Source organism: Pelophylax lessonae (assembly GCF_965119305.1).
Source record: "Pelophylax lessonae genome assembly, chromosome: 12".
NCBI classification, from domain to species: domain Eukaryota; kingdom Metazoa; phylum Chordata; class Amphibia; order Anura; family Ranidae; genus Pelophylax; species Pelophylax lessonae.
The window spans coordinates 216,595,216-216,617,901 of NC_138779.1; the positions used below are offsets into that span (position 1 = coordinate 216,595,216).

Genomic DNA, 22,686 nt, shown 5'->3' on the forward strand with positions numbered 1-22,686 from the left:
AAATTGTAAAATCCACCAATTTATGCTCTAGAGCAGGGGGTCTTCAAACTATGGCCCTTCAGTTGTTCAGGAACTATAATTCCCATAATTCCTAGTCATATCTGTGAATGTCAGAGTTTTACAATGACTCATGGGATGTGTAGTTCCGCAACAGCTGGAGGGCCGAAGTTTGAGGATCCCTGGTCTAGAGCCTTGTTTGGGGGTTCTAAGTAATTTTCTAAAAAAAAAAAAAAATTACTGATTGTTACACGTAAACAAAAAGTGCCAAAAAAGGCCTGGTCTGGAAGTGGGTAGAGATGAATAGGACACCTAACAGAACTCTTATAAGAGACATCAGATAATGGGATGACTATGTAGACCGGGGTTTCTCAACCAAAGTTTCGTGGAACTCTAGGGGTTCCTCCTGAGGTTGCCAGGGGTTCCTTGAGCAATGGGCAATTTCTGCCTCTCAGATAAGTTCCCAATGACGCCATTGTTCCTTTTAGCTATCTGTAAGGGGGGTAATTCTTCCCAATGATGACAAGAGTAAGGAGCATTCTTCCCACTGACTGTCACACTAATGTGTCACGAGTTGTAGATTTTTCATTTTTAGCAGGGGTTCCCCGAGACCTGAAATCTATTTCAAGGGTTCCTCTGTGTTGAAAAGGTTGAGAAATCCCACCAACCACCACCCCACCACCACCACCACCACTACCACACCACCACCACCACCACCCCACCACCCACCACCACCAAAAACCACAACCAGCAAAAACCAAAAATAAATAAATAAAAGGTTGAGAAAGGATGATGTAGAGAGAAATACAAAATCAATGGTTACCTTTCCGTGGTCGCCGACAGCAAAGAACGCAGATGGTCACCAGTACAAAGAGGCAGAGCGTCCCCAAACCCAAAGCGATCAGAAGGAGCATCAGAGGCAAAGTAGCTGGAAGGGAAGCGGAGACCTTGTTATGTGTTGTTCTCCAAGATGGTGACACGTCAATGGGCGAGTAAAGATGGAGAAGATAATGTTATTCTGACACTCAAGGCTATGACAAATGAATGACCGCTCACCTTCCTCTCTCAGGGAGATAATCACGGAATCCTCGCCAAACTGATTGATGGCGGTGCAGTTGTACTGCATCGTATAATCGGAAGGCTCTGTCCCATCAATAATAAGGAAAGAGACGGCGTCGTTGTTCGTCACTCGTGTCTCCACCGAGAAGCGTCCCAAAGAGCCTTCATCTAGGCTGTGCTTGTCCCACGTCCAGACCTAAAGGAAAAGAAAAATTGTGAAGACAAATTGAACTCCCAAAAATGGTAAAACCTGTTTTTTTTTTTAATTGTAGAAGCTTCAATCATCAAATGGTATCTAAGTAGGAAGAGTTATGAAATGCCAACGCTCCTTGCTGCGGAAAAAAAAGTAACTGCAAGAACACAGATATAAATGTTCCTAACTGTAAATATACGTCAAAATTTTGACGTTTAATACCGGGGTTTTGGTTGTAGCTAAATGCCATGACCCCAGTATTTGTTTTTTTTTCTCAGGCGGTCGGCTTTCCCATAAAAGGGATTCCAGTGGCATCGGTGGGATCACTTTTAGAAGAGGCGCCCCCCCCCCCTTCCCCCACCACTTCACAGTGGTTCCTGGGCTAACGTTACTGATTGGTAGCTCTGGGAACCATCTGCAGGGTTTTTCCATAGAGATAAGCAATGGCTAGATGGCCACCGCTCATCTCTACGCCCTTGGAGGACCGAAGCGACGTCAACATCACTTCCGGGTTCTCGGGCCATACAAACATGATTTTTGTATAATAAAAGATAAAGAAAAAATTTATATTTTTTTGATCTTTTGCTTTTAAGGGTAGAGGAGAGATCTGGGGTCTTTTAGAGGCCCATTATTGGCATTAGCAGAAGAAATTCTGCCCCATTGATGGTGTCAGTGCAAGGAAGTGTCCTACCATTAAATAGTGTGAGTGGGAGGTAGTATGACCCACAGTTGGTGTCATCGGAAGGAAGTGTCCTACCATTGAATAGTGGGAGTGGGAGGTAGTATGACCCACAGTTGGTGCCAGTGGAAGGAATACTGTCCTACCATTGAATAGTGGGAGTGGGAGGTAATATGACCCACAGTTGTTGTCAGTTGAAGGATTACTGTCCTACCATTGAATAGTGGGAGTGGGAGGTGGTATGATCCACAGTTGTTGTCAGTTGAAGGAATACTGTCCTATCATTGAATAGTGGGAGGTAGTATGACCCACAATTGGTGTCAGTGGAAGGAATACTGTCCTACCATTGAATAGTGGGAGTGGGAGGTAGTATGACCCACAGTTGTCAGTTGAAGGAATACTGTCCTACCATTGAATAGTGGGAGTGGGAGGTGGTATGACCCACAGTTGGTGTCAGTGGAAGGAATACTGTCCTACCATTGAATAGTGGGAGTGGGAGGTAATATAACCAACAGTTGGTGTCAGTGGAAGGAATACTGTCCTACCATTGAATAGTGGGAGTGGGAGGTAGTATGACCCACAGTTGGTGTCAATGGAAGGAATAGTGTCCTACCATTGAATAGTGGGAGTGGGAGGCAGTATGACCCACAGTTGGTGTCAATGGAAGGAATAGTGTCCTACCATTGAATAGTGGGAGTGGGAGGTAGTATGACCCACAGTTGGTGTCAGTTGAAGGAATAGTGTCCTACTATTGAATAGTGAGAATTGAGAGGTAGTATGGCCCACAGTTGTTGTCAGTTGAAGGAATACGGTCCTACCATTGAATAGTGGGAGTAGGAGGTAGTATGACCCACAGTTGGTGTTAGTGGAAGGAATACTGTCCTACCATTGAATAGTGGGAGTGGGAGGTAGTATGACCCACAGTTGGTGTCAGTGGAAGGAATACTGTCCTACCATTGAATAGTGGGAGTGGGAGGCAGTATGACCCACAGTTGGTGTCAATGGAAGGAATACGGTCCTACCATTGAATAGTGGGAGTGGGAGGTAGTATGACCCACAGTTGGTGTCAATGGAAGGAATACTGTCCTACCATTGAATGGTGGGAGTGGGAGGTAGTATGACCCACAGTTGGTGTCAGTGGAAGGAATACTGTCCTACCATTGAATAGCTGGAGTGGGAGGTAGTATGACCCACAGTTGGTGTCAGTGGAAGGAATACTGTCCTACCATTGAATAGTGGGAGTGGGAGGTAGTATGACCCACAGTTGTTGTCAGTTGAAGGAATGGTGCCTCATAGTTGGTGTCAGTAGGAGGAATGGTGCCCCGTATCAGTGGAAGGAATGCTGCCCCAAGAGCCGGGTAAAGGCAAGCAAAAAGCCGTATCCCAGCCACAGTTTGGAGACCACCGACTAAGGCTTTTTGCCGAAACATGTCAGCTGTTCTTATTGTCACTGTTCTGTAGTTAAATAAAGACTTTGATACGGATGTGTGGGTTGCCGGCTCTCCTTATCTATCTGCATTCTGTTCTGGTGTTTGGAGGACACTCAGAGCCAGAGCACCAACTATTCAAATTCCTCACATCTATTCTGGGACCCTGAAGTGAGCGCTCCATCTGTTTTTTTATCCCCGGTGCAAGAAACCCTGAAGCCCTTTCCATCGGTCCCAGGAGGGGCCCTTCTTCTGATCCCAGGGCCCTCGCCTTTGAGCCCAGGGCCCTTCCCACTGATCCCGGGGCCTTTTACTCCCATCACGGGGCCCTTAGTAAGCCCCAGTGCACAGTACTGGAACTTATCATGTGACTTGCGGCGAATGATAAGTCAAAACACAATAATTTCAATGGGTGCCATCTTAATCAATGCGACTCAAGTCGCAGCAACAAAAAAAAAAAGGATCCTGCACGACTTTTCTGGGACTTTGGTGTGGTTTGAGTGCCATAGACTGCACTCAAATGAGACTGCCACGACTTCGGGGTCGCAGCGGTGTGACCCAATTCTTATGGACCCTTTCACATGTTCTGCAATGAGCCCCCTTCCTGCCGTCTTGACCCCCCCCCGTGGTGGTGGGATGCCAGGGTCTGGTTGCAAATGCGATCTTTGTGACCCTGGTAGTTCCGCCACTGGTCAGTAGTATTAACATAGCAGGCTTTGTATTTCTGAGTCACCCTTGTGGCACCTGCAAGGCTGTCTCCATTGCTCCTCTATCCAGAATTGAGCCACCCTAAGACAGGAAGTGTTACTGGCAGGATCACCAAATCAAGTCGTAGGGAAATTGCAAGCAAGTCCCATGACTTTTGGGTTGCAGCAGTGTGAATCAAGCCTTACAGTTCTTCAGTGGGACCCTTTCATATGTTCTGCAGCGGGCCCCCCTCCTGCCATCTTGGTCCCCCCCCTCCATGGTGGCGGGACACCAAGGCTCGGTCCCAAGGGCGACCTTTGTGACCCTGGTAGTTATGCTACTGGGCAGTAGCATTAACACAGCAGGCTTTGTATTCCTGAGTCACCCTTGTAACACGTCCAAGGATGTCTCCATTGATCCTCCACCCAGAGTTGAGCCACCCTAAGAGAGGAAGTGTGTTACTGGCAGGATCCTCAGGTGGAAATAAATAAAAAAGGCCCTAAAAAGAAAAGAAATGCAGCCAACATATCTAAGGACTGATAAGCTTCAATACATTACATTTTCATTCTTGAGTTTGGATATGCTTTAACTGTGGCCCAAATTTACTTTTGTATTTGTCAACTTCCATATCTAAGTAACATTGTACTTACAATTCTGTCTGGTATTGGCGTGGTTTCAACAAGACATTCCAGCCGTGCTTTTCCTCCAAGGACACTTTCATAGCTTGTTTCACCACTGATGACAGGAGGCCCTGACAACAAAGAAGATACAAGGTCGTTTTAGCGATCTAGAATTCTATGAGATGTCCGTCCTTTTTTTTTTTCTTTTCAATATATAATACAAAAAAATAGGACAAAAGGAGAAAACCATTTTCTGGGTGTACTGAAAATACAGTGAATACCCCGGCCGTTATCTGTAGGTGGAGAAAGAGCCACAGAAGAAAGAAAGAGGCCAGAGGGTCATACAAGCCTTAAAATTATTCCCGGTATGTGGTGTGTTCATGGCAGGGTAAGAGAAGTTGGGAGCTTTTTGTTCCAACCGTTAATAGATAATTATAATAATATAAAATAATAATAAAAGAAGATGAAAAAACATCCACCATTCCTATAAGCTGAAATGGCTCGTATTGTGTCGTGTGGTGGATCTTCTTACCTCTCACAGTCAGAGTCACTTCTTTCTCCATGGTTCCAATACGTGGGACGATGGCTTTGCACACGTAGGTTCCTGCATCTTCCCGGGTCACCTTGCTTAGCGATAGAGTGTTGCCATTGCTCAGCACCTGAGAGATGATGGGAAGGAAATTTTAAGACTTATGGTGGCCATCTCAAGTTTTATTATGAACAATCAACCAAAAACATTAAAATGTTTTCTTTTTTATGAAGTTAAGAAGGGTCTATGTCTACAACAGAGCATGAGGTATTTATCATATTTGGGTGTAAGTATATGCGTATTTCCTTCTACTGTTCCCAAAATAACATGGGTAGCCAACACGTCCCCAGATCTCGTACTGCACCTATTTTATTCAACATCACCATTGCCAAATCTTTTTGAGGATCAAAGTGCCTGCTGCCTAATAGGAAAAACCTACCCTACAGCCAACTCTACCCTCAATCATAACGCTAGCCCTATCTTCATCACCAACAATAGCCTCCTTATTGTCATCTTTTAACTAACCCTAACCTCATATCCAACACTGACTCCATCATAATGCTAACCCTAACTCTGCAACCAATCCAAAATACTAACCTAATTTCAATTACTAACTCTTCACACAATTCCAACACTAACTCTACACCCAATCCCAACACTGACCTCATGCCAAACACTAACTTTACACCCAATCCCAACACTGACCTCATGCCAAACACTAACTTTACACCCAATCCCAACACTGACCTTATGGAAAACACAAACTCTGCACCAATCCCAACACTGACCTAATTCCAAACACTAACTCTGTACCAATCCCAACACTGACCTCATTCCAAACACTAACTCTGTACGCAATCCCAACACTGACCTCATGCCAAACACTAACTTTACACCCAATCCCAACACTGACCTCATTCCAAACACAACACTACACCCAATCCCAACACTGAGCTCATTCCAAACCCTAACTCTGTACCCAATCCTAACACTGACCTCATTCCAAACACTAACTCTTCACCCAATTCCAACACTGACCTCATGCCAAACACTGACTCTACACCGAATCCCAACACTAACCTCAGTCCAAACACTAACTCTGTACCCAGTCCCAACACTGACCTCATGGCAAACACTAACTTTACACCCAATCCCAACACTGACCTCATTCCAAACACAACACTACACCCAATCCCAATACTGACCTCATGCCAAACACTAACTCTTCACCCAATCCCAACACTTACCTCATTCCAAACACTAACTCTGCACCCAATCCCAACACTGACCTCATTCCAAAGTCTAACTCTGCCTCCAATCCCAACATTGACCTCAATCCAAACTCTAACTCTGCACCCAATCCCAACACTGACCTCATTCCAAACACTAACTCTGCACCCAATCCCAACACTGACCTCATCCCAAACTCTAACTCTACACCCAATCCCAACACTGACCTCATTCCAAAGTCTAACTCTGCCTCCAATCCCAACATTGACCTCAATCCAAACTCTAACTCTGCACCCAATCCCAACACTGACCTCATTCCAAACACTAACTCTGCACCCAATCCCAACACTGACCTCATTCCAAACGCTAACTCTGCTCCCAATCCCAACACTGACCTCATCCCAAACACTAACTCTACACCCAATCCCAACACTGACCTCATTCCAAATTCTAACTCTGCATCCAATCCCAACATTGACCTCAATCCAAACTCTAACTCTGCACCCAATCCCAACATTGACCTCAATCCAAACTCTAACTCTGCACCCAATCCCAACATTGACCTCAATCCAAACTCTAACTCTGCACCCAGTCCCATCACTAACCTCTTTACAAACACCAACTTTGTCCTTAATTTTAACACCAACCACACCCAATCCTAATGCTAACTTCATTCTGAACACTAACTCTGTCTTTAATTCGAACACTAACCCTTATTCAAACACTAACTCTTTCCTTAATCCTAACACTAATCCTTATTCAAGCACCAAATCTGCACCAAATCTTAACACTAACCTCATTCCAAACACTAACTCTGCACCCAATCTCAACATTAACTCTATCCTTAATCTTAACACCAACCACACTCAATCCAAATACTAACGATCTTCAATCCTAATACTAACTCGATTCAAACCCTAAATCTTTCCATAATTCTAACACTAACCCCTATTCAAATACTAACTCCTTGTTTAATCCTGACACAAATCCCTATTTAACTCTGTCCCTAATCCTAACACCAACCTCATTCCAACACTAACTCTATCCCTGACCCAAACACTAACCCTAACCTAATTCTCAACACAAATTTTAGCCTCAATCCTAACTCTAGTCCTAACAACACTCCTAACATCACTTTTTCATTTAAAACAGTAATGCTGCCTTTGACCTAACATGAATTATAGTCCCAATCCTAACACTCATTAAATATTTTGGTGTCTAAAATATCAGCTGGCACTTTGAAAAGTAAATTAATGATGTCATTTTCAGAAGAAACATTTATCTCACCTCCGTGGAGCCTTTCTTGTTCCAGAACTGGGTTGGTGTTGGATTTCCAGTCCATCCGCAAAAAAAGGATGCGTCTCCACCAACGTCTACCATCATAGGACGGGGTTCTGTCAGGAGACGCGGCCCAACTGTTGGCAGAAAATCAAGGATCGAAGGTTAGCTTGAAAGATTTCAGTCTAAATTTCAGACAACAGACTCCCCGACACCTTCGGCTAATGCAGCTTTTATTACTTACACAGAACATTCACCGCCGTGCTAACGTTGCTGCTTCCAACGCTGTTGGAGACCTCGCAGGACACAGGAGCGGTGAAGAAGGTGTGGTCCACGGTCGCATGGTAGCGGTCTCCTGAGACGGAAATTGGAACTCCGCCCTTGGCCCACCTATAAGTTGTCACCTCCGGATTGGACACAGCACTGCACAGGAAAGTCACTGCGCCCCCTTCTGAGACGGTTGGGGGATTCACGGAAAGCGTTACCTTGGGGGGATCTAAGTAAGAAAAAGTAATAAATTACGATTTTGGAGATTTTGGGTTCTGGGCCTGAAGGGTTCAAGTGACCCTTTTCCTATTAGACTTGGACTCAGAACGTTGGACACTCACATTGCACGCTCAACTTCACCGATCTTTCCCGCCCTTCGGGCATGGCGGAGTTCCTGGCGTGGCACATGTAGCTGGACCCCGCGTCGGCAAAGCTTGGCGTGATTAGGAGACTGCTGATGGCGTCCTCGCTCTTGCCGTCCGATAGCAAGTGCTGGAAGAGAGAACAACGGGAGGAATTAGTCAGACTGAACACGTGAGAATTTACCAAAGAAGACAGTCAGAAAGGCGCCGTGCGAAGCCGAACCTTGGAGTAAATTGCTCCGTTCATTTGCCTGCCGTCATGGTACCAAATGATCTCAGCCGCCGGTTTTGCCGCAGGAGCCAAGCAGGTGAGGTTAAAGGGGGTGTCGAGTAATACGTTGAGTGTGGGAGCTCCGCGTATCAAAGGGTCTCCAGGAGGAACTGAAAGAAAAGAAGGATGTTAGCAAACCCTGAAAAACCTTTTTGTCCAATTTCTATCCAATCTCTGGGCCATATACACTGCTATCCGATGAGAAATCTCTATATAATATTTACCAAAATTGTCAGGACCAGCCTAAAGTATCCATTTCATTTATATCCAATCAGAAAAGGCCCATGCACAGCATCATTCTTGGAAAACTGCTGCTTCTACTGCCATTACTACCAGCCTGTCCAGTGTCCACCCTGATACTTCCACTACTACCAGCCTGTCCTCCATGATACTGCATTACTACCAGCCTGTCCTCCCTGATACTGCCATTACTACCATAGTGTCCTCTCTGATACTGCCATTACTACCAGCCTGTCCTCCCTGATACTGCCATTACTACCATAGTGTCCTCTCTGATACTGCCATTACTACCAGCCTGTCCTCCCTGATACTGCCATTACTACCAGCCTGTCCTCTCTGATACTGCCATTACTGCCAGCCTGTCCTCCCTGATACTGCCATTACTACCATAGTGTCCTCCCTGATACTGCCATTACTGCCAGCCTGTCCTCCCTGATACTGCCATTACTACCATAGTGTCCTCCCTGATACTGCCATTACTGCCAGCCTGTCCTCCCTGATACTGCCATTACTACCATAGTGTCCTCCCTGATACTGCCATTACTACCAGCCTGTCCTCTCTGAAACTGCCATTACTACCTGCCTGTCCTCAATGATACTGCCGCTACTACTTGGTTTTGGAAGCAGCAGAACGTCATAAAATAAGCAGAATATTAATGATGAGTAATAGGACCAAATTCCCCAGAGGTGGCTGTGTACCCTCCACATTTCCGGTCACTCACCCAGAACGGACAGGTGCGCTCGCTGTGACCTCAGGGCAGCCTGGGTCGCCTGGCATTCATAGATGGCGTCATCACTGAGCTCCACATTCTCAATGTGCAGGCTGTGTTCTCCTAAACCCGGATCTCCAACGATGGAGTAACGAGACCAACCTGTGTGAGGGTCAGATCATTATATGATGCAATAGATTGTATCAGGTTATACTTCCGTCTGCAAAACATCAGCATAGTAATCATTTCCCGTACCGCTTAATCACAGTACGTGATTGTTCACTGTTTGGTGGACACCCAGACAGATTCCTCTATCTACTTGGGACCCTATTCGTTTCTGGGTCTGTACACCTGCTGTGCCCAATATGAGGGGTTCCCACCATGCCTGTGCTGAGTTCCGGGTCTGTACACCTGCTGTGCCCATTATGAGGAGTTCCCACCATCCCTGTGCTGAGTTCCTGGGTCTGTACACCTGCTGTGCCCATTATGAGGGGTTCCCTCCATCCCTGTGCTGAGTTCCCGGGTCTGTACACCTGCTGTGCCCATTATGAGGGGTTCCCTCCATCCCTGTGCTGAGTCCCTGGGTCTGTACACCCGCTGTGCCCATTATGAGGGGTTCCCACCATCCCTGTGCTGAGTTCCCGGGGCTGTACACCCGCTGTGCCCATTATGAGGGGTTCCCACCATCCCTGTGCTGAATTCCCGGGTCTGTACACCCGCTGTGCCCATTATGAGGGGTTCCCACCATCCATGTGCTGAGTTCCCAGGTCTGTACACCTGCTGTGCCCATTATGAGGGGTTTCCACCATCCCTGTGCTGAGTTCCCGGGTCTGTACACCCGCTGTGCCCATTATGAGGGGTTCCCACCATCCCTGTGCTGAGTTCCTGGGTCTGTACACCCGCTGTGCCCATTATGAGGGGTTCCCACCATCCCTGTGCTGAGTTCCCAGGTCTATACACCTGCACTGCCCATTATGAGGGGTTCCCACCAGCACAAAAAAAAATATGACCCAATCATTTATTCCATCATCACTAAGTAGCAACAGATTAAAACCATTTTACAATTTTTAAAAAACAATTTTACCTGGAAGATCTCGCTCCGCCCCCAGCGCCAAACCATCCATCGTCCATTGCACTGTCCCTCGGTAGCCGGCCACAATACAGGGAAGAGTCACTGACTTTCCGGCGACGACCACCTGATCTGACGGCTGCTGTGCGAAGTGGGCCGCGAAACCTGGCGAGACAGGAGAGAGAGGTGATTGAGTTTCACGCCCGCTGGCTACAGGGGGTCAGAGGTCAGCCATCAGCTGGCTGCTCCTGTATACCATATGGTATATAGTTATATTTTCCTGTATCGGGTTATTGGCCTGCAGCCTTCAGCTGCCAGACACCTCATGCCAGAAATATTCCATCTCACCTATTCACTCCCTCGCCATATCTAATCTTTGCAACCCAATGGATGCATGCATTTCACTTCACTCACCTAATTAGGTGTCACCACACATCTGTTCTGGAGACTACTGCCTGGTTGCTGCAGGTTAAAGAGAACCTATCATGCAGCTATTGACTTTACTGCTCTGAACCTCACATACTGAGTTGGGGGCTCCCTGCTTCCAGGTATTTTGCGAAATGGCTGCTTCCTGTGATGCCCGGAGGAGCTGGGCCAGCACAGACAGTAGTTAGGCACTCTTAGAAGAGGAGAGAGCTATGATGTGCAAGGAGGGAGGGGGCTGTGCTAAGGAAATTGACTCTTTTTGGATCAGCCAAATATTCTAGTAAATTCAAAAGCACATTGCAAATCAAAGAGAAGTACAGAAAGAAAAAACCACTGCAAATACACATTAAAAATTCTTGATTTTTCTATTCCTTTACCTTCTGGTAACAGGTTCTCTTTAACTCGTAAGCTCAGCTCAGTCAAGCTTGCATACAATTGCAGAAGGAAGGGTGCAGATGTCCTGGATTTTCGGGGGACAGTCCCACACCTTGGCCCTCAATGCTGTCCCGGGCCATGTCCCGGGATCACAGCCTATACCGTATTTGAGTTTCTGCACATGCTCAGTAACTCATTAAGGCAATAACTGAGGGGATAGAGGCTGAAACTTGGCAGTCTTATAATAGAGGCAGGCCTGGGTGGGACCAACCGGAAAAGGGAACATAATGGGTGGTCCTCCTATATTTAGCAGTGGGGCCTTGGTGGGACCAACCTGTAAAGTGGGTGTGATGGGTAGTCCTTGTATATTTAGAGGCAGGGTCTGGGCAAGATCAACCCGTAAAGTGGGAATGATGGGTGGTCCTTGCATATTTAGAGGCAGGGTCTAGGTGGAACACAGCCATTAATGTCTAAACCTCTGGCAACAAAAGTGAGTACACCCCTAAGTAAAAAAATGTCCAAATTGGGCCCAATTAGCCATTCTCCCTCCCCGGTGTCATGTGACTCGTTAGTGTTACAAGGTTCCAGGTGTGAATGGGGAGCAGGAGTGTTATATTTGGTGTTATCGCTCTCACTCTCTCATACTGGTCACTGGAAGTTCAACATGGCACCCCATGACAAAGAACTGCTGAGGATCTGAAAAAAAAGAATTGTTGCTCTACATAAGGAGGGCCTAGGCTATAAGAAGATTGCCCAGACCCTGAAACTGAGCTACAGCATGGTGGCCAAGACCATACAGCGACTTAACAGGACAGGTTCCACTCAGAACAGGCCTCACCATGGTCGACCAAAGAAGTTGAGTGCACGTGCTCAGCGTCATATCCAGACGTTTGTCTTTGGGAAATAGATGTATGAGTGCTGCCAGCATTGCTGCAGAGGATGAAGGGGTGAGGGGTGGGGGGTAAGCCTGTCAGTGCTCAGACCATACGCCGCACACTGCATCAAATTGGTCTGCATGGCTGTCGTCCAAGAAGGAAGCCTCTTCTACAGATGATGCAGAAGAAAGCCCACAAACAGTTTGCTGAAGACAAGCAGACTAAGGACATGGATTACTGGAACCATCTCCTGTGCTCTGATGAGACCAAGATAAACTTATTTGGTTCAGATGGTGTCAGGCGTGTGTGGGGGCAACCAGGTAAGGAGTACAAAGACAAGTGTGTCTTCCTACAGTCCAGCATGGTGGTGGGAGTGTCATGGTCTGGGGCTGCATGAGTGCTGCCAGCACTGGGGAGCTACAGAACATTGAGGGAACCATGAATGCCAACATGTACTGTGACATACTGAAGCAGAGCATGATCCCCTCCCTTCAGAGACTGGGCCGCAGGGCAATATTCCAACATAACGACCCCAAACACCTCCAAGACGACCACTGCCTTGCTAAAGAAGCTGAGGGTAAAGGTGATGGACTGGCCAAGCATGTCTCCAGACCTAAACCCTATTGAGCATCTGTGGGGCATCCTCAAATGCAAGGTGGAGGAGCGCAAGGTCTCTAACATCCACCAGCTCTGTGATGTCATCATGGAGGCGTGGAAGAGGTCTCCGGTGGCAACCTGTGAAGCTCTGGTGAACTCCATGCCCAAGAGGGTTAAGGCAGTGCTGTAAAATAATGGTGGCCACACAAAATATTGACACTTTGGGCCCAATTTGGACATTGTCACTTAGGGGTGTACTCACTTTTGCTGCCAGCAGTTTAGACATTAATGGCTGTGTGTTGAGTTATTTTGAGGGGACAGTAAATTTACACTGTTATACAAGCTGTACACTCACTACTTTACATTGTAGCAAAGTGTCATTTCTTCAGTGTTGTCACATGAAAAGATAGAATAAAATATTTACAAAAATGTGAGGGGTGTACTGACTTTTGTGAGATACTGTATATATATATATATATATATACACATACATACAGTATATATATATATATATATATTGTGCTAAATATGTTTACACTATAAAGAATATATATTGTGTATATATATTATTACGCAGTGTATATAACATATTAGACTGATCCCACGCAGATCTGTTTCTATAACAAATAACATAGAAATGATTTTGGCTTCCCTTTAATATAAATGTCGGCTAGGAAGTATATTGCGGTATCTTCCCTCCAGCTGTCGGAGCGCAGGCTCTGTGCAATGTAACGCGCAATCATTTTGACTTCCTCGACAGCTCGGCAAAACATGACAAACCAGATTTCCAAACAGATATTTCCTATCCGCCTGTCTGTGGCCGGCATTGTTATCCGGCTGTCATTGTCGGAGGTTCCTGCTGCATCGTATCTTGTCTCTATTTGCCGTGTAATTACTCAATCTCCCAAGTCAAACAGGCGTGCGCAGGACTGGCGAATCTCTCCCAGATGCCGCGTTTCCGGTAAAAGAGAGCGAGATGGAGAAAAAAAATAAAAATCTTCCAATTTTCCTATTTCCCACAGGATCCAATTTGTTTTAAAAGAGTTATTTTAAGGAGCTCTTAAAGTCCCAATTTTTTTTTTTTTTTTTTTATCATTTTCACAGAACGCCGGTTCCCGAAGGTAGGTGTGTGTGCGCTCGGCGTGCGAATGAAATGTTCGCTGAAGCGTGAAGCGCAGGTTGTGCGGCTTTTTTTTTTTTTATGCTTTAGCAAACCTGCTGAAACGGAGGTGATAACACTTCACCGCCGCTCGGGAAGATTGGAGGATTTTTACATCGAAGGTCAACAGCCGTTCGGCTTAAAGAGAACCAGTCATGACTGTGTTTGTGCAATAATCATAAATCCTTTAATAAATTAAGTTTAGTTTAAATGGCTTTAAAAATAAAATCTTTGTAAAATTATACCGCATCGAACCGCATGGCGCTGCGACTCCTTGCAGTTTGTCGCACACCAAAAACGCGTGCATTTGCAGGTTCTTGGGGTGCCATTGAAGTGGTTGTAAAGCCTGAAGGTTCTTTTTACCTTAATGCACTCCCCCCCCCCCAATTCTTACTGGGGTATTTCAGAAAACTATACTACATTTTGGCCACTAGATGGAGCTAATGATCATAGGGATTACTCTATTACAGAAATTATGGTCAAAATTTGTGCAGCATGCAAACAATACCACATTTTGGCCACTAGGTGGAGCTAATGATCATAGGGATTACTCTATTACAGAAATTATGGTCAAAATTTGTGCAGCATGCAAACAATACCACATTTTGGCCACTAGGTGGAGCTAATGAACCTAGGGATTACTCTATTACAGAAATTATGGTCAAAATTTGCGCAGCATGCAAACAATACCACATTTTGGCCACTAGGTGGAGCTAATGAACCTAGGGATTACTGTTTTAGCGAAATTGCAGCCATACAAATGGTGCAATTTGGTGGCCATAATGCAGAATATTTTCTCATTTAGAAAACAATAACACATTTTGGCCACTAGATGGAACTAACGATCATAGGGATTACTCTATTACAGAAATTATGGCCAAGACTTGTGCAGCATGCAAACGATACCACATTTTGGCCACTAGGTGGAGCTAATGAACCTAGGGATTACTCTATTACAGAAATTATGATCAAAATTTGTGCAGCATGCAAACAATACCACATTTTGGTCACTAGGTGGAGCTAATGAACCTAGGGATTACTGTATTAGAGAAATTGCAGCCATAAAAATGGTGCAATTTGGTGGCCATAATGCAGAATATTTTCTCATTTAGAAAACAATAACACATTTTGGCCACTAGATGGAACGAACGATCATAGGGATTACTCTATTAAAGAAATTATGGCCAAGACTTGTGCAGCATGCAAACGATACCACATTTTGACCACTAGGAGGAGCTCATGAACCTAGGGATTACTGTATTAGAGAAATTGCAGCCATAAAAATGGTGCAATTTAGTGGCCATAATGCAAAAATATTTTCTCATTTAGAAAACAATAACACATTTTGGCCACTAGATGGAACTAACAATCATAGGGATTACTCTATTAGTGAAATTACAGCCACAATTTGTGCAGCATGCAAGCTGTACTGCATTTTGGCCAGTGGATGGAGCTAACAAACCTAGGGATTACTCTATTAGAGAAATTACAGCCAAAAATTGTGCAGCGTGCACGAATGTGTGCAATATTTGTCCAACTAATGTTTTATAAATAGACCCCAAAGATTCCAGTAAAAATACATAAACCTCTTGTAACTAGACACTATTTGCTTATCCCGGAGTTGAGACTCAAAGCATTTTCTGCATCTTTTAAAATGTTTTTTTAAGTCTCAGTTAAAATGTAATTGTACTCAATGTCCAAAAATTTTGGAAGGTGAGCCGGTTGGTGGTTTACAGCTCATTAACTTCCATGCAGGAGCTGAGGGCTGTGTAAAGTCTCATGCATGGTGCACACATTTTGGCTGCAATTTCTCTAATAGAGTAATCCCTATGATCGTTAGCACCATCTAGTGGTCAAAATGCTAAATATTTTCTCACTGGGGTATTTCAGAAAACGATACTACATTTTGGCCACTAGATGGAACTAACGGTCATAGGGATTACTCTATTAGGGAAATTACAGATAAAGTTTGTGCAGCATGCAAGCTATAGCACATATTGGCCACTAGATGGCACTAACGAACCTAGGGATTACTCTATTAGAGAAATTACAGCCAAAAAGTGTGCCTAGTTCACGAATGTGTGCAATATTTGTCCAACTAATGTTTTATAAATAGACCCCCGAAGATTACAGTAAGAATACATAAGCCTCTTGTAGTTAGACAATATTTGCTTATCCCGGAGTTGAGTTTTAGAGTTTTTTTCTGAATCTTTTGAAATGTTTCATGAGTCTCAGTCAAAATCAGGGGCGTAACTACAGGGGTTGCAACCGGGCCCCATGCTCCAGGGGGCCTGTGCGGCTCCCCTGTACACCCGGATAGGAGGGGCAGCGGGGGCAGCATGTAGAGAAATCACTGTCCTCCTTTTTCCTCCTGTAGCTGCAGGAGGAAAATGGAGGAGATTGGTTCCTCTGTATGCTGCCCCCACCGCTTCTCCTATCCAGTTCACTTGTGTTCTGCTGTCTCTGGACCCCTGTGTGCTCCCCTGGTCCCCCCCCCCCTACTGTGCTCCCTTCCCTCTCCTGCTGGCTGCTGCAGGGGATGTGTCACAATAGAGAACCAGGAAGGGGGTCGATAAATATGTAATTTACCAGCTCCTTCCTTTTCTGAATGGACAGAGTCATAGTCGGTGACATTGTAAAAAAATAATATAAAATGATAAAAAATAATACAATTAAAATACCAGAAAATAAAAACTACTGACAGCAGTGGGTGAACTTCCAGGATCGCAAAGGTCACACTTGCGACCGGGCCCTGGCATTCCACCACCGTGGGGAGGCCCCAAGATGGCAGGAAGAGGGCTCACTGCAGAACTTGTGAAAGGGTCCCGCTGCGGGACCGTAGTAAAGGGCCCCTCAACGAGAGTAAAGGGCCCCAGGATCAGTGGGAAGAGCCCCATGCTTGAAGGGAAGGGGTCCAGGGGGCCCTTCATGGTTTCTTGCACTGGGGCCCTGAAGGTTCTAGTTACGCCTCTGGTCAAAACATACTAATTCTACTCGAAGCCCAGAATTTTGGAAAGTAAGCTGGTTGGTGATGTACAGCTCATTAACTTCTATGAAGTCTTGAAGCCTTCATCATGGATCAGCCGGTGCTGAGATGGGCCTGGCGCCATCGATACCCGCTCACCCCTAGGACTGTGTGTGACAGCTCATCCTCCAACATCCGGCCCCGGCACGGCTGACTGTTAGTGCTTTATGACGATTTTCTGCTCGGATGACAGAAAGTTTCCATCGTGCTGACATCGCAACCAAAAGCTACACATTTTTGCTGCTTCAAAACTCTCATTCTTCCTCGTTAATCATATGCTGTCTGATCATTGCAAGGAACGCAGGAGATTTTTTTTTGCATCTTCCATCAAAAAAAAAAATCCATATTAGTTAAAGGGACAGTACAGAGCTAATGGAACAGGATTGCTGGAGGCTCAGAAGATAGCAAAGCCAAGCTTGATTTTACAGGAATAGCTATGATTTTCACGTAACTTCAGCTGCTTACATCATTTGAAACCTCCAAAAGTGTAGCTAAACCCAGGAACAAAAATATAATACATTGCAGTTTGCATGAAATCTGGCTGCACTCTTATCAGTTGCATTGTTCCCAATTATCTCTGTGGACTACAGGACTCCCCGGCTCCATGTGATGAAGAAGAGGAGAGTTGGAGGTGTGGCGGCTGCATTAGTTTGCTTTTTTTCACACTTTTCCCCCTCATTTTCACCTGGGGATCCTGCCAGTAACACACTTCCTGTCCTAGGGTGACAACGCTCCCTTACTGTACTATCAATGGAGGAGCAGGGTTGTCACCCTGGGACAGAGCTTCATAACACCTCAAACTCTCCTCTTCTTCATCACATGGAGCCAGGGAGTCCTGTAGTCCAGTGTTCCCCAACCCCCGGTCCGCGGACCAGATTAAACGGTACCGGGCCGCCCGAGGAACTTTGAATTATTTTACTGTCTCGGCAGTGGCGGCCGGGGCGCAGAGCAGTGCGCCCCGAGCCCACCCATTTTGTGACAATAGCGAATGAAAATTCGCTATTGTCACATGGATCCTCCTCCTGGCCAATCAGGAAGCGGGTCCTCCGGCTTCCTGATTGGCCGAAAGGCAAACCCCATGTCATTGGCCGAGGAGGAGGCGGGAGGACTGAGGACTCGAGGAGACGTTGGGGGACTGAGGAGAAGCCGACTCTGCCTGAGGTAAGTGCACTGGTCTCGCGGGGGGGGGGGGGCATGCTGGCGTCTCTGCATTGAAAGGGGGAACGCTGGAATCTCTGCATTGAAAGGGAGCACGCTGGCATCTCTGCATTGAAAGGGGGAACGCTGGCATCTCTGCATTGAAAGGGGGCACGCTGGAATCTCTGCTTTGAAAGGGGGAACGCTGCAATCTCTGCATTGAATGGGGGCACGCTGGAATCTCTGCTTTGAAAGGGGGAACGCTGGAATCTCTGCATTGAAAGGGGGCACGCTGGAATCTCTGCATTGAAAGGGGGCACGCTGGCATCTCTGCATTGAAAGGGGGCACGCTGGCATCTCTGCATTGAAAGGGGGAATGCTGGAATCTCTGCATTGAAAGGGGGAACGCTGGAATCTCTGCATTGAAAGGGGGCACGCTGGCATCTTTGCATTGAAAGGGGGCATGCTGGCATCTCTGCATTGAAAGGGGGCACGCTGGCATCTCTGCATTGAAAGGGGGCACGCTGGCATCTCTGCATTGAAAGGGGGAACGCTGGAATCTCTGCATTGAAAGGGGGAATGCTGGCATCTCTGCATTGAAAGGGGGAACGCTGGCATCTCTGCATTGAAAGGGGGCACGCTGGCATCTCTGCATTGAAGGGGGAACGCTGGCATCTCTGCATTGAAAGGGGGAATGCTGGAATCTCTGCATTGAAAGGGGGCACGCTGGCATCTCTGCATTGAAAGGGGACACGCTGGCATCTTTGCATTGAAAGGGGACATGCTGGCATCTCTGCATTGAAAGGGGACACACTGGCATCTCTGCATTGAAAGGGGGAACGCTGGAATCTCTGCATTGAAAGGGGGAATGCTGGCATCTCTGCATTGAAAGGGGGAACGCTGGCATCTCTGCATTGAAAGGGGGCACGCTGGCATCTCTGCATTGAAGGGGGAACGCTGGCATCTCTGCATTGAAAGGGGGAATGCTGGAATCTCTGCATTGAAAGGGGGCACGCTGGCATCTCTGCATTGAAAGGGGACACGCTGGCATCTCTGCATTGAAAGGGGACACGCTGGCATGTTTAAATACAATTAAATGTAAAATTATTAAATCAAAACAAGCGGGCCACGGAAAAATGATCAAACGTTTACCGGTCCGCGGCGATAAAAAGGTTGGGGAGCACTGCTGTAGTCCACAGAGATAATTGGGAACAATGTAACTGATAAGAGTGCAGCCAGATTTCTGTCAGGATCAACAGATATGTTTTGGTACAGATCTAACACAAGACATTAAATAGTAAATTAAAGGAGGGAAAATAAGAGACATTTTACATATACTGATGTATTATATAAATCGAGGTTTATACGACTCATCTTACATTAAAACAAAATATGCGACTGCTGATTTCGAGAAGCAGAAAACTTTTTTTCTTGGTGTTTTTTTTGGCCGAAATCTTTAAAGAGTGAAAGGAAGGACGTCAACGTCTGCCCAAACTGCTTGTCCCCATATGATTAATGTCTCCCCCTAAGAAAACAGACAATCGCAGTCATCTATCCATTGAAAGGGTCCCCCTTTGTGCGGGCTTGTCCCTTTGTGCCAGTTTGTCTCTCTGTTCCCGGGCTGTCTCTTAAGCCCCCTTCCTGTCCCCTGAGTAGCCTTAACAGATTTTTAAAAGCTGTTTTTGCAGAGTTAATCTACTTTACCCCTTTTCATGCTTTCTGTGCCTTTGTGTCAACTGACAGCGTGAAACTTGGTGGGGGCGAATGAGCACCGAGGGAGGGAGGGAGGCCGTGCAGGCCCCTAATCTCTTAGTCTGCAGAAGAAAAGCCCCCATGGGGTGAGAAAAGAGGCCCTTAACCCCAGATCTGCTGGAGATAAGAGCCTGGATTCTTCTTAGAACACTGGGCAATTTGAAAAATGTTGGAAGATACTGAACAATAAGATGCAATATGAGAAGCCAAGGAGATGTTTGCCTGCTGTTGGGCAAGTGATTAGGAAGTTTGGGTATCCACCACCATTCTCAGCAAGATTGGGTCTACTTGTGCTATGAGGAGCATTTTGAACGGCCTTAGGTGCTCATTATCGTGCAATTTCCTAAATACTGAAAAAAGCCTCCATGGGGTAGGATACATGGGCAATAACGCCAGATCTGCTGGAGATAAGAGCCTGGATTCTTCCCAGAACATTGGAAAATTTTGGAAAATGTTGGAAGATACTGCAAAATATTATAGAGTTGTGAGAATCCATGAGCTTTGTTTGCCCACCATTGGGCAAGTAATCAGAGTGTTAGATACCCGCCACCATGCCCAGCAAGGTTAGGTCTACATGTGCAATGAGGTGCACTTTTAACTGCCTCAGGTGCTTATTATCATCCAATTTCCTTAATATTGGAAAAAGCCTCCATGTGGTAGGAAACACCGGCCTTAACTCCAGATCTGCTGGAGATAAGAGCCTGGATTCTTCCCAGAACATTGGACAATTTCGGAAAATGTTGGAAGATACTTATCAATATGATAGATATGTGAGAATCCAGGAGATTTGTTAGAAGCCTTGAGATTTTTTCCTGCTGTTGGGCAAATAATCAAGAGTGTTTAGGTACCCACCACCATTCTCAGCAAGGTTAAGTCTACTTGTGCGACGAGGAGCACTTTTAACTGCCGCGGGTGCTTATTATCATCCAATTTCCTTAATATTGGAAAAAGCCTCCATGGGGTAGGAATTATGGGCCTTAACTCCAGATCTGTTGAAGATAAGAGCCCGGATTCTTCTTAGAACACTGGGCAATTTGAAAAATGTTGGAAGATACTGCACAATAAGATGCAATATGAGAAGCCAGGAGATGTTTGCCTGCTGTTGGGCAAGTAATTAGAAAGTTTGGGTATCCACCACCATTTTCAGCAAGATTAGGTCTACTTGTGCCATGAGGAGCATTTTGAACTGCCTTAGGCACTCATTATCATGCAATTTCTTAAATATTGAAAAAGCCTCCATGGGGTAGGAAACACGGGCCTTAACTCCAGATCTGCTGAAGATAAGAGCCTGGATTCTTCTCAAAACATTGGACAATTTTGGAAAATGTTGGAAGATACTGCAAAATATGATAGATATGTGAGAATCCATGAGATTTGTTTGCCCACCATTGGGCATGTAATCATGGTCTTAGGTACCCGCCACCATGCCCAGCAAGGTTAGGTCTACTTGTGCAAGGAGGTGCACTTTTAACTGCCCCGGGTGCTTATTACCATCCAATTTCCTTAATATTGAAAAAAGCCGCCATGGGGTAGGAATTATGGGCTTTCCTCCAGATCTGCTGGAGACAAGAGCCTGGATTATTTTTAAAACACTAGACAATTTGAAACATGTTGGAAGATACTGCACAATAAGATGCAATATGAGAAGCCAGGAGATGTTTGCCTGCTGCTGGGCAAGTGATTAGGAAGTTTGGGTATCCACCACCATTCTCAGCAAGATTAGGTCTACTTGTGCCATGAGGAGCATTTTGAACGGCCTTAGGTGCTCATTATCATGCAATTTCCTAAATATTGAAAAAAGCCTCAATGGGGTAGGATACATGGGCAATAACGTCAGATCTTCTGGAGATAAGAGCCTGGATTCTTCCCAGAACATTGGACAATCTTGGAAAATTTTGGAAAATACTGCACAATATGATAGATATGTGAGAATCCATGAGATTTGTTTGCCCACCATTGGGCATGTAATCTTGGTTTTAGGTACCCGCCACCATGCCCAGCAAGGTTAGGTCTACTTGTGCAAGGAGGTGCACTTTTAACTGCCCCGGGTGCTTATTACCATCCAATTTCCTTAATATTGGAAAAAGCCTCCATGGGGTAGGAAACCCGGGCCTTAACTCCAGATCTGTTGAAGATAAGAGCCCGGATTCTTCTTAGAACACTAGACAATTTGAAACATGTTGGAAGATACTGCACAATAAGATGCAATATGAGAAGCCAGGAGATGTTTGCCTGCTATTGGGCAAGTAATTAGAAAGTTTGGGTATTCACCACCATTCTCAGCAAGATTACTTGTGCCATGAGGGGCATTTTTGACTGCCTTAGGTGCTCATTATCATGCTATTTCCTTATGGTTTTATACCTTTATAGGGTATAAAAAGAGTCTGTTAACCCCAGATCTGTTGGAGACAAGAGCCTGGATTGTTCTCAGATCATTGGAAATTTTTTGGAAATTTTGGAAGATACTGCACAAAATAATAGTCAGATTTGTGGTAATCCAGAAAATACTGTATTTTTGCCCACTGTTAGGCAAGTAATCAGAGTGTTGGGTACCCGCCACCACCATGCTCAGCAAGATTTGGTCAACTTGTGCCATGAAAAACACTTTTAACTGCCTCAGGTGCTTATTATCAATCAATTTCCTTATTATTGAAAAGAGCCTCCATGGGGTAGAAAAAAAGGTCATTAACCCCAGATTAACATTAACCCCAGATCTGCTGGA

The 22,686-nt window shown here is 45.6% G+C and overlaps 1 protein-coding gene across 1 annotated transcript in view; it reads right to left on the reverse strand.

Annotated features, from left to right (window-relative positions):
• KIRREL2 (kirre like nephrin family adhesion molecule 2) overlaps window positions 1-22,686 on the reverse strand; it is a 55,333-nt gene that overhangs the window by 8,036 nt on the left and 24,611 nt on the right. Inside the window, exons 2-11 of the mRNA XM_082273904.1 lie at window positions 10,634-10,783; window positions 9,562-9,711; window positions 8,552-8,709; window positions 8,308-8,458; window positions 7,944-8,195; window positions 7,709-7,836; window positions 5,195-5,321; window positions 4,693-4,793; window positions 1,054-1,252; window positions 821-925 (exon numbers count right to left, since the gene is read on the reverse strand). Of these exons, the coding sequence (XP_082130030.1) occupies window positions 821-925; window positions 1,054-1,252; window positions 4,693-4,793; window positions 5,195-5,321; window positions 7,709-7,836; window positions 7,944-8,195; window positions 8,308-8,458; window positions 8,552-8,709; window positions 9,562-9,711; window positions 10,634-10,783 (1,521 nt within the window). The remainder of the gene's footprint in view (window positions 1-820; window positions 926-1,053; window positions 1,253-4,692; window positions 4,794-5,194; window positions 5,322-7,708; window positions 7,837-7,943; window positions 8,196-8,307; window positions 8,459-8,551; window positions 8,710-9,561; window positions 9,712-10,633; window positions 10,784-22,686) is intronic.